The sequence below is a fragment of the Aythya marila genome (genome assembly GCF_965140915.1).
Source record: "Aythya marila genome assembly, chromosome: 3".
Lineage (NCBI taxonomy): Eukaryota > Metazoa > Chordata > Aves > Anseriformes > Anatidae > Aythya > Aythya marila.
Window position 1 is genome coordinate 33,448,479 of NC_139044.1, and position 11,704 is coordinate 33,460,182.

At 65.1% G+C, this 11,704-nt stretch overlaps 1 protein-coding gene across 1 annotated transcript; it reads left to right on the forward strand.

Moving 5' to 3' along the window:
- Positions 1–381: 381 nt before the first annotated feature.
- Positions 382–9,461, forward strand: CAPN11 (calpain 11). The gene is made up of 22 exons (XM_082757945.1): positions 382–520; positions 1,535–1,817; positions 2,027–2,096; positions 3,134–3,252; positions 3,334–3,467; positions 3,573–3,741; positions 4,408–4,491; positions 4,578–4,663; positions 4,794–4,868; positions 5,606–5,766; positions 5,847–6,016; positions 6,130–6,141; positions 6,291–6,502; positions 6,642–6,681; positions 6,867–6,932; positions 7,321–7,378; positions 7,464–7,528; positions 8,074–8,142; positions 8,227–8,305; positions 8,414–8,530; positions 8,623–8,681; positions 8,894–9,461. Exons 2-22 carry the CDS (start codon positions 1,572–1,574, stop codon positions 8,918–8,920), a joined length of 2,118 nt encoding a protein of 705 aa, XP_082614071.1. The 5' UTR covers positions 382–520; positions 1,535–1,571; the 3' UTR covers positions 8,921–9,461.
- Positions 9,462–11,704: the final 2,243 nt, after the last annotated feature.

Sequence of the window (11,704 nt, forward strand, 5' to 3'; positions counted from 1 at the left end):
AAACCCTCCACAGGGCCTGTGGGCCCTCATGGTGTGTCCTGCAAGGCTCCATGTCCATCCCAATGCTAAATGTGGATGGGGGGCTGCATCTGGTGGGGTCGGGGTGGGTGTAGCAGCTATCACCCCAGCAGCAGGGTGCGTGGTGCTCAGTAGGGCGCCCAACGCACACCCCTGGCTCTCTCCCCACTTGGGGACAAAAAACCTGGCTTCCCGCAGGGAAGGATTAGGGGAGGCACCACAAAGCCGCTTAGAGGGCTGCCAAGGTTGGGGCTGAACCGATCCGAGCGGGGGCACCGCCCGCATAGCGCAGCGCTGAGTCACGGAGGGGGGGGACAGGACACGCGTGGGGTGGGTGGGCGAGCGGGGAGCCCGGCCCCGGGGCTGCTCCTTGAACGCCACCTCCCACAGCCACATCCCAGGGCCCTCCCTCCGCCGGGCCGAGCCGTGCCGAGCCGGGCAGGGCCGTGCCGAGCCGGGCAGGGCCGGGCAGGGCGGTGGCAGCTTCCGTGGGGGGCGAGCGGTGAGTCCCTGCGTGTCCCCCGGGCCGCCGTGGGGGGACCCAGCCGTGCGCCTCCCCGCTGCGTCCTCCGGGGGGTGGCGGTGGGGTTTGGGGGCTGGGGTTTTTTTTTGGGGGGGGTCTCCGGGATTTTGGAGGGGTCTCTGGGGTTTTGGGAGGGTCTCTGGGATTTTTGGGGGGTCTCAGGGATTTTGGGGTGTCTCCGCGCAGGTGGTGCCCGGCGCTGCCCACCCGGTGCCATGTCCCGCTCTGGTGGCCGGCCCCGCAGAGCCCCCCGCTTGTGGCTGGGCGTTTTGTGGCGTGGAAAGCCAGCCTGGGGCTGGGATCCTCTCCAAACCGCTGTCTGCATTTCCCTGCTTGGCGTGGGGCCGGCAGCATCCCGGCATCACCCTGGGGAAGCCCCCCGCCGCCGCGTCCCACCGCCCCCACGCCCCCGTCCCACCCGTGGGTCCGCAGCCTTCCTCCCCGCTCTGCGCCTGCGTGACCCCGGCCTGCCGCCCGCCACGACCTCCGCGGGTATTTGCAGTAACAGGGCTAAGAATAACCCACACCGTGCCCGCGTCCCCAAAGGAAGCTCAGCCTGGAGCGTGAAGGGGCTGAGGCTCACGGTGCCGGTGCTGTCAGCCCCGCAGCCTGCACCCCGTCCCGCTGCGCCCCTCCTCGCGTCACCCAGCGCTGAGGAAGGGCCATCCCGTCCTGCCTCTTCCTTCCCTCTCCACCCGACATGACATGGGGCCTCGCGGCTCCCCGAGGCGCTCCTCCCTTCCCCGTCCCGTTGTTGACTCAATGCTCAGGCTCTCCAGGCAGAGGAACAGCCCGGCGGGCGAGGAGGAGCCAGCGAGCGGGATGGGGAAGGTCTCTGCGAGTCCAAAAAGCGGCGCCGGGAGCCAGATGCAAGCTCCTCGAGCCTCCAAGGGAGAGGCTTAAATCGCTGGGACGGGGCTTGGGGAGGTGCTCCCGAAGCCAGGTCCTGCTTGTGGGGGCTGCCACAGCCTCACGGTGCCCGTTTCTCCGCAGGGAGCGGAGGCGGAGGTAGCGCAGCCGGTGCCCAGCCATGATGCCCTTCGGGGGGATCGCCGCCCGGCTGGAGCGGGACCGCCTGCGAGCTGAGGGGGTGGGCCAGCACCACAACGCCGTCAAGTACCTCAACCAGGACTACGAGGCCCTCAAGCAGGAGTGCATCGAGAGCGGGACCCTCTTCAGGGACCCCCAGTTCCCGGCCGGCCCCTCCGCCCTCGGCTTCAAGGAGCTGGGGCCGCACTCCAGCAAGACGCGGGGGGTGGAGTGGAAGCGCCCCTCGGTAAGCTTTGGGCTCGCTGCTCCGCGCGTTGGGCTCCTGTCCCTCGCCTGCAGTATCTGCATTGACGCGGTTTGCCAAGCTGCAGCCTGGCTCTGGCCTGCTCCTCGCCGTGCTCGAGTCCCCGGGTGCTTCACCCAAGGAAACAGAGCGGTGCCCAGGAGAGCATCGACCGCTGAGGTCCGCTGTCTGATTCTCTCCTTCTCCTGCAGGAGTTGGTGGGTGACCCTCAGTTCATCGTTGGCGGTGCAACCCGGACAGATATCTGCCAGGGGGCTCTGGGTGAGTGCTGGGGATCTGTCCTTGGGTTTGGGACCAAGGAGCAGCGCCTTTCCGTGTGCAGCCAGCCCCATACGCCTTCCCCAGGGGTGTCACCCAAGCCAAGGGGCTGAGGCAAGGAGAGAAGGGCTGGTAGGGCTGGTAATTGCAATCCTGGGGCTATCCAAACCAGATCTGGCTGCCTTCAGCAACGTTTTCCTGATCCCGATCAAGCTGAGCACGTTAGCGCAGCACGCTGGTTTCAGGACCGACCACACTGAATGCAGCCAGCAATTTGGACAAACCTGCGGTGGTAACTGGAGCGTGTAACAGCCCGGAGCATTTCTGTTTCTCAGTCGGTCACTAGGAGGGCAGAGTTTGAAGTGCTGTTTTGTCTGAACACAGCCCCGCACAGGTTACCCAGGCTCAGGGCTGATGTATGACAGGCTCTAGAGGCGAAAGAGGAAGGGGAAACTGAGGGAAAGAATTTAAAAACGAGTGCTGGCCTCGAGCAGCGCTTGTGGTTAAGAGCTCTTGGAAGGAGAAGCGTGGTGTTATTTCTTGCAGCTTGAAGCCAGGGCACCGGTGTTAAACATCTCGCTTGGGGACTGAAAACAGGGGAAAACTTTTCTTTACATGCCAAGCAAATTCGCCCTGCAGAGCTCACTGTCCTGAGACGCGGAGGGCATGCAGGCAGGTCTAGACAAAGGACTGCGGGAGGGGCAGTTGGTGCTGACTGTGTTGGTGCTGACACAGGCCGGGGAGGTTTGTTTGGCCAGGGAGGGTTGTTGCCTCTCTGCCTTGAGCTAGCGCTGCTTTCCGAGCACCTGCTGGTACTCCGCATGGGCTAGGAGCGAGGTTCACTGCCAAAGCTGGACGTGTGGCAGGGGAACGGGCTGCTGGTGGAGACACCTGAGAGATTCGAGACCCACACAGCCAGCTGGGCAGCTGGTGCAGGGCACCCAGAGACCCCACGCGATGTGTGCAGGCTGAACGAGCCGCCTCCACCCCCTGGTGAAGGCTCACGCCGTTTTCCTCGCCGTTTTCCTCTCCTTGCCCAGGTGACTGCTGGCTGCTGGCTGCCATCGGCTCCCTCACGCTCAACGAGGAGCTCCTGCACCGCGTGGTGCCCCACGGGCAGAGCTTCCAGGAGGACTACGCCGGCATCTTCCACTTCCAGGTGGGCTGGGGGCAGGACGGGCCATTTGGGGGCACGCCCAGGGCGCCCCTCCGTCCTGCTCACCCCTGTCTTCCCCCCCAGATCTGGCAGTTCGGCGAGTGGGTGGACGTGGTGGTGGATGACCTGCTGCCCACCAAGGACGGGGAGCTCCTCTTCGTGCACTCAGCGGAGTGCACTGAGTTCTGGAGCGCTCTGCTGGAGAAAGCCTACGCCAAGTGAGTCCCACGGCAGCGGGCACCGGGGCCGGAGGGGCCGGGGCCGAGCGGCAGCGCCACGTGTCCCCGTCGCCTCACGTGCCCCTCTCGCTGCCCCGCGCTCAGGCTGAACGGCTGCTACGAGGCGCTTTCGGGGGGCAGCACCACCGAGGGCTTCGAGGACTTCACCGGCGGCGTGGCGGAGATGTACGACCTCAAGCGGGCGCCGCGCAACATGGGCCACATCATCCGCAAGGCGCTGGAGAGGGGCTCCCTGCTGGGCTGCTCCATCGACGTAAGGGCTTTCGCCGGGACGCCGGGTGGGAGGCGACTCCTTTCTCCTCCTAGCAGAGCGCCCGTGGGCACGGAGGCTACGCCCTGCTGCCTGGGAACGGTCTCTCTTGCTTGGGGTTGGAAATGTCCGGCTGGAGCCAGGCTGCTGAGCAAGGGTCTGCCTCGAGCTCTGGCCAAGTCTTGGGTCAACATCTGCAGATCACCTGGGGTGGGCTCTGTCATCTGCTCCCTCTCAGCCACAAACAACACAGGGCATCATCCCCGTCACCGCTGACAGCCGTACCCCTTGGATTTGCAATTCATTTCGAGTTTCATTCAGTTTGCAAATCGCCACCGTGATGCGTTGCGTAACCTCTTCGGAGATTTGTAACCCACAATCTCTGCGCCTAGTGACAGTTCTGTGTCTGGGGAAGCACGAAACCTTTTCTTATGCTTTCTGAAGTTTGGGTGGTTTCGTGATGGGTCTTCAGGGTCCCCTGATGGAGAAACTGTCTTTAAATCGTCCTCAGTCAGCAGCGTTTGAGTACAGGGAGCTCCTTCCCTTGGCTGGAGCATTACAAAGCATGAGTCGTTCTCCATGCAGTCTCTCGGACTCCCCTCAAAAAGGGTGGGGATCGACCTGCATGAATTTAACCATATTCAGCTGAGCTTTGCACGTTCTTTTCAGATCACAAGTGCCTTTGATATGGAAGCGGTGACCTTCAAGAAGCTGGTGAAGGGCCATGCCTATTCCGTCACAGCCTTCAGAGATGTGAGTTGGCTAAGGGAGACCTTAGTAGCCCTAAAACGCCGTGCCCAGTGGCACGGGTTTAACTTCTTGCATCTGATGACTGGCAGGTGAACTACCGGGGTCAGCAGGAGCAGCTCATCCGCATCAGGAACCCCTGGGGGCAGGTGGAGTGGACGGGAGCCTGGAGCGATGGGTGAGTCCAGCTGGGAGCGCACACAGCAACTGGGACGTGCCCTGCGTGGCACCGCTGAGGGGAAGCACGCAGCACCGAGGCTGTCTCAGTTCGCCTTGAGGAGTCTGATGGTCTGTGCTGATTATTCCAGCTCCCCCGAGTGGGACAACATCGACCCCAGCGACAGGGAAGAGCTCCAGCTGAAGATGGAGGACGGAGAGTTTTGGTGAGTGCCAGAGCGAAGGGCTGCTCTTCCTCGGCATCCAGCTTGGGAACGAGCAGAGGAGCCCAGGAGAGGTCTTAGTGCTTCTCCTAAAGCTCGTGACCTGCCTTTGTCATCTGTGTTTCCACTACCAGAAAGCCTGTAACGTTTTCCTACCTGGTCTAGTTAATGATTTCCCTTCCCTCAAGGAAATGAAGCACTAACTAATTCCTAAGAAGGACAATCATCCCTTATGGCACAAACCCAGCTCTGGGCTTTAAATGAGTTGTGGCTGCTCGGTGTAGGTGATCTTGGCACCCTGTAATTCTCTCAAAACGTTGGCTGTGACTCTTCGAGTGGCCAAAGAGGGAGCCCAAACACTTGGAAATGCAGGGTGAGCAGGAAGGAGTTACCTGCTTCTTACCAAACCATGAAAACGAAGGGGTTCCCGGTGAGCAGCAGCTCAGGCAGGTGTTGGAAGCCTGCTGTGGGACTCCGTGCTGCGGGGTGTTTTGGAGGCTCAAAGAGCGAGGTTCATGGGGTGAAGGGCTGCAGGGGTGCCACCCCCACCACAGACAGCCTGGCTCGTGAGCCTTAGCTCACCACAGGGCACCCAGCGTTCAGCTCACCGCCCTGAGAAGGGGCTTTGGGGTGGTTCCCATCGACTCTTTCCACCTAGTAAAGGCAGCCGTGGCTGAATCCAGAGCTGCTTGCGTTCCCCAGCCGTGTCCTGGCCTCAGCCCCTGCCTGCTCGCCCGCAGGATGTCTTTCCGCGACTTCATGCGGGAGTTCTCCAGGCTGGAGATCTGCAACCTGACCCCCGACGCCCTCACCAAGGACGAGCTCAGCAGGTGGCACACGCAGGTGTTCGAGGGCACGTGGCGCCGGGGCAGCACTGCTGGGGGCTGCAGGAATCACCCAGGTACCTCACCCCCCAGCAGCTCCACCTTCGGTGGCATCACCACGCCGGGTGTCTCACCCACGTGTCCTCCTTCCTCGCAGCCACCTTCTGGATCAACCCCCAGTTCAAGATCAAGCTGCTGGAGGAGGACGACGACCCCGGGGACGACGAGGTGGCCTGCAGCTTCCTGGTGGCCCTGATGCAGAAGCACCGGCGGCGGGAGCGGCGCCTGGGGGGTGACATGCACACCATCGGCTTCGCGGTCTACGAGGTAACCCCCACCCCGCCGCCACCTCCCCGCACCTCGGGCACCCCTCCTGGCGCCCTGAGAGAGAGGGTGCGGGTCGTGGGGTTCTCATTTTCCCTCTTCTCTCCTCCCTGCAGGTTCCTGAGGAGGTACGTCCTCAGCCAGAGCTCTGGGGATCGGGATTGCCAGCGGGCTGGCGGCGCTGAAGGGTGCTGGGCGGATTGACGTGGGATGGGGACCCTGCAGGTCCCCGTCGCGCAGGGCTGTTGCCCACGAGCTCGTGTGCCCTCTCCCCCAGGCCCAGGGCAGCCAGAACGTGCACCTGAAGAAGGATTTCTTCCTGCGCAACCAGTCGCGGGCGCGCTCCGAGACCTTCATCAACCTGCGGGAGGTGAGCAACCAGATCCGGCTGCCCCCCGGCGAGTACATCGTGGTGCCCTCCACCTTCGAGCCGCACAAGGAGGCCGACTTCGTGCTGCGGGTCTTCACCGAGAAGCAGTCGGACACGGCGTGAGTCCCCGCTGCAGGGCCTTCTGCCACCTCCCACACCTTTGCCTGGCTACGGGACCAGACGGCCCGGTGCCCCATGCCCCTGAGCCAGACCCCACAGCCCTCCCCTCACTCTTTTTCCCCCCTTTGTGCCCCCCAGGGAGCTGGACGAGGAGATCTCTGCAGATCTGGCCGATGAGGTAGGGGCCACCGCTCTCCTTCAGCTGGCGCCGAGGCTTTGGGGCTGGGAGCTGTGGGCAGGAGGTGGCCCTGTGGGTTTGGGGTGTCGCTGGGAGCGGCTTCTCGTCCCCCTCAAATGCTTCCTGAGCCTCGGAGGCAGGGCAGGGCCTTGTGTTTGAGCGCTGAGCTCCCTTTCTGGCTGCAGGAGGAGATAACCGAGGATGACATTGAGGATGGCTTCAAGAACATGTTCCAGCAGCTGGCAGGGGAGGTGGGTACGGCCGTGCCACGCCAAGCTTTGGGAAGCCCCCGGCAGGGCCCTGGGGTGGCGAGGGGACGGGACCCTTGGCCATCAGGCTGCAGAGAGCAGGGGCTTCCTAAAAAAGGGCTCCTGGGGACTCTGGTGATGTCCTGGGGGCTTTTGGTACCACCCGCCAAAAAGCAGATGCTGCAGCTCAGCCCAGCTGTCCCCAGGGTGTGATGGGAGCACGATTTTGGGGAAGGGGAGGTCAGCCGTGGCCCAGGCTCTTGCAGGCACGCAGGGCACGTGGTGGCACCCTGCTGTGCTGTGAATAAGGCAGGGATGTGTGGGCAGGAAGGTGGGCAGGAGTGGGGTGGGGAGCAGGGTGCTGCTAACGCTGCTGCTGCTGCTGCTGCAGGACATGGAAATCAGCGTCTTTGAGCTCAGGACCATCCTGAACAGAGTCATCGCGAGGCGTGAGTGCTGCCCTCCTTCCCCTCTGTGTTCCCCGGGGCCCCATACTGTGTTTTGATGCACGTATCCCTTCCTCCTCCTCCTCAGACAAAGACCTGAAGACGGACGGGTTCAGCCTGGACTCCTGCCGCAACATGGTCAACCTGATGGATGTATCCTCTTGGCGCCGCGGGCAGGGGACAGCTTTCCTGGCAGGCAGCCTGGCGCCTGGGAAACTTCTCCGTGGGAACTGGGGCTTGGCTGCCCGGCCGTGCCAGGGCTGGGAAGCTGGGGAAAGGGGGAAGGAGTCCTCGTGGCTGCACCCAGGGTGCTCCAGGGATGGCTGCGTGGAGCCACGGGCTCCGAGAAGCGGCTCCGAGCCCTTCCCCGGCCATGCCCTGCGGCATCCCGTTTGCACGCCAGCCTGTTTTTGCACATCACAGCCCTGTGCTCCCTGCAGGCAACGTGTAGCCAAATTTGCTGGTGAGTGGCACCACGGCTGGTTTAAGCATCGAGCTTTCCCTTGGGCTGGCAGGCTCTGATCTCTGATGTGCGGTAGGATGGAGAGGGGAAGCTGGAAAAAAGGGCTGGGCACGGCGTGGCTGAAACGCTTCCTCTCGCCTAAAGAGGCCGGGATCTGCTCACTTTGCCCTGCCTGTGCCTGCTCTGCTCCTCCAGCGCTCTGCTGCCCAATTTCTCCTTGACCCTCTGCTCCCAGAAGGACGGCAGCGCCCGCCTGGGGCTGGTGGAGTTCCAGATCCTCTGGAACAAGATCCGCAGCTGGCTGGTGAGTGGGGCTGCCCCTCGGGGGTTTGGGGATGATGGCCGGGGGAGGACCTGCCCTTCACCTCCTCGGCGGTGCCTTTTGCAGACTATCTTCCGCCAGCACGACCTGGATAAGTCGGGCACCATGAGCGCCTACGAGATGCGCATGGCCCTGGAGTCGGCGGGTAGGTGTGGGGCAGAGAGGGAAGCTGCAGGAGCCCCGTCCCTTCAGGTTTTGAGGGGCATGGCCCTCCCCAGCTGCCCCCGCGGGTGCTGAGCGCTCTGCCTCGCAGGCTTCAGGCTGAACAACAAGCTGCACCAGGTGGTGGTGGCCCGCTACGCCGACGCCGAGATGGGGGTGGACTTTGACAACTTCGTCTGCTGCCTGGTCAAGCTGGAGGCCATGTTCAGTGAGTGCCGCCCTGGGGAGGGACAAACAGACACGGGGACGGCTGGGCGGACGAGGGGACGGGCTGCTCACCTTGCCCCTGTGCCCCTCTAGGGTTCTTCCGCAGCATGGACCCCGAGGGCACGGGCAGCGCCGTGATGAACTTCGCCGAGGTGAGAGGTTGAGGTGGCGGGGGGTGGAGAGAAAGGGGTGACCCCAGAGCGAAAGGGGCACCCGCGGGGGGTGGGGGAAGGCCTTTTGTCCCCGGGGGTAGGGGAAGGACCCCTAAAAGAGCGAGGGCTGGGCCAGGGAGCTGCTGCAGGTCCCGTGCGGGGTGTCGGGGCGGTGCGTGCCGGCCCCTGCTCACCCCGTTTCTCCTTCGCAGTGGCTGCTGCTGACGATGTGTGGCTAGGAGCCAGGGTGATGGCCGTGCCTAGGACAGCCCGGCGGGCCAGGCCCCCTCCACGTGCCTCCCTTGGGGTCCCTGCACGCAGGACCAGCTCCTTCCCCTCGCTCCATCCCACGCCGAGCCGCCCGCCCTCTCCCCTCCTCACCTCCCGCCCCACAACAGGAGGAGGGCGAGCAGCAGGGGGGGGGCTGGGGGGCACCGCAGCTGCTCCAGGGGGGCAGAAAGCTGGGGGCAGCTGCCCCGAAGGGAGAGGAGCTGTGGGGAGAGAGGGAGGGCTCGGGTCGCCTGCTCTAGGGCATCAGCAGGTCCTGCCTTGCTCGGGCAGGGGCAGCTTGGTCCTGGGAAGCCAGGGCTGCCCTGCTGGGGAAGGCAGGCCGCGGGGAGGAGGAAGCTCTGCGCCCCCTAAAACCCTTCCCTCGCGCCCCTCGCCCCGAAGAACGACCAAAGCGTGGAGCCCCGGCTGCTCAGCCTCCCCCAGCCCGGGCTCCTTCCTGCGTGGCCTTCCCCACCTCCCCCTCACCCCGCTGCCCTTCGCCCCCCTCACGTAAGCACTGAACTCCTGGGGGCTCCCCCTGCACGTGGCACGGCACGGGGGGCTCCCCTCCATCCCCATGGGCACTCTCCTTGCGCTTCTCCGTCCTCACCTTCTCCTCCGGGGAGGGGAAAGGGGGTGTCTCCAGCCTGGCGGTGGGCGAGGGCCCGCGGGGGGCAGGCAGGCAGCCCCTCCCCGGCGGCTTGCAGCAATAACCACTGCTGCCCCCCCGGCAGCGCCGCTTCCTCGCCGCCCTAACCCTGCTCCGGGTAATAAAACGAGCTCTGTGGGACGGGCGGCTCGGCCTCCTCCTTGCAGGGTAGGGGCATTGGGGAGGCTGCTGGGGGGGTTTTGGCGTCCTTTGGGGCCCTGGGGGGGCTCGGAGCGTGGGACAGGGGTGTCCCCATCCCCGCGTCCCTCCTCTAGGCCCCCTGCTCCTCGTCCTCGGTGGGGCGGGCCGCGCACACTGGCCCCATTGTGGGGCTTTGGGGTGCCAGCTGTCCCCATCCGGCAGCCCTTCCCCTCCCTCCCTCCCCGCAGCCACCAGCTGGCAGCTCCTTTCCCTCCCCATCCCCGGCATTTGCGGGGAGGGGGCAGCAGGTGGGGGCCCAGCTGCCAATTAATCCCACAACGGGGCTCATCTCGCCCCCCCCTTGCAATGCAGCCCCTCCCGGGTGCTCGCCCACCCGGGGGTCCCCCTCCAGCTGCCCGTGGCCGTCCCCACCTGTCCCCAGCAGCTGCCCCAGGCTTTGGCACAAGGGCCCTTTGTGCCAGCGGGGGGCTGGAGGGGGGACAAAGCCCCACAAAGCCCCCTTCCCCTCCTCCTGCGCCAACCCAGCTCCTTGGAGAGCCCAAGGGACACCCCGGGGAGGGCTGGGGGGTCCCGGGGGCTGAATGCAGCCCAGCAGCTGCTGGGTTCGGCCTTTTTCAGCAGCTGCCGGCAGCACGGGGAATGCTTTCGGGGCCCGGGCACGGTGTGTTACACAAACTATTTATAGGGCCTGCCTCGACCGGCACCCAGCGCCTGCATTCCTCCCGCTCGCTGGTCACCCCTGCTGGCACAGCTGCCACCAAGAGAGGGATTTGATGAATTCCTGGGGCTCCGGGGCTGTCCCCGCAGCTGGCAGCAGGGGTAGGTGAGGAGGGGACGCAGCCGTCTCCCCGCACCGTGGGCCATGGGATGGGGCCCTGCGTGTCCCCGCTGCTTACGTGGAGCACTGACGGGTGGCAGCAGGGCTCTGCGCCTCCTGAAGGACCTGATCCAAGCCATAGGTTGGCACGCAGGACTTGGGCGCCCCTTTTCTGGTGTTTGCTGGCACAACAAAGCGGCCTCCTGAGGAGCCCCGGCAGCTTGGCAAACGGGCCCTGCCCCGCGCCCAGCTGGAGCAGCCGCCTGCGCTGCCGCCCGCATGCGTGCCCCGGGAAGACGCAGGTTTCTGCAATCCCTCTGCTCCAGAGGGGTTTTTCATTCCCCACCCTCCGTGCCACGTAATGTCCCCAGGAAGGCGCAGTGTCACCTCTGTGCCTGGCCACTCTCTCCCTTTCTCCTGGGACCGAGCCCCGGGGATTGCCCCCGTGGGCACCACTGATGGGAAGCTCCCCGTCCCCACCGGCTGCGTGTCTCGGGCTGTCCCCAGCGATGGGCGAAGCTCCCCAGGGAGGAAGATCTCTGCTCTCTCCCCTCGCCACGTACCTGCTGGGGAAATCAGGGCACGGAGAGAGGAAACAGCCCGGCTGGGGTCAGCCACGGAACAGCAGCCCCAGGAGCCTCACCACCAGGCCAGGCGCTGCGCCCTCCGCTTCCCCGATAAAAATCGGGGCCGGGCTCCCTCCCGGGGACACACGGACCCCATCACGGCTGCAGCGAGGCTTCAGGTCCCGCGTCCTCCACCGGGGCTCCTCTTGCTGCTGGCGCAGGAGCCCTCGGAGCGCAGCGGAGGCCGGTCCCGGGGGCTGACGTCAGCCCCGGTCCGTGCGGCTCCGGGGCCCGGAGCTGCTTCTGATTCAGGCACGTGGCATCTCTGCGCTGAGGCACGGCCAGCCCTCCTCCCTCATCCGTCCCCGGCTCCCCAGGAGGAATCTGCGGGGCTGGGAAAGGTCACCCTGCCTGCGCCGCCTGGATGGGGCTCTCCGGGCACAGGCTGGGGCACAGGGACAGCGTTCAGGGCCTCGTGTCTCCCCCTTCTCCTAAATTCCGCTTGACCAGGAGCCAAGAGCAGGGGCTTGCGGGCTGGGCTCTTGGAGGGAACAACGAG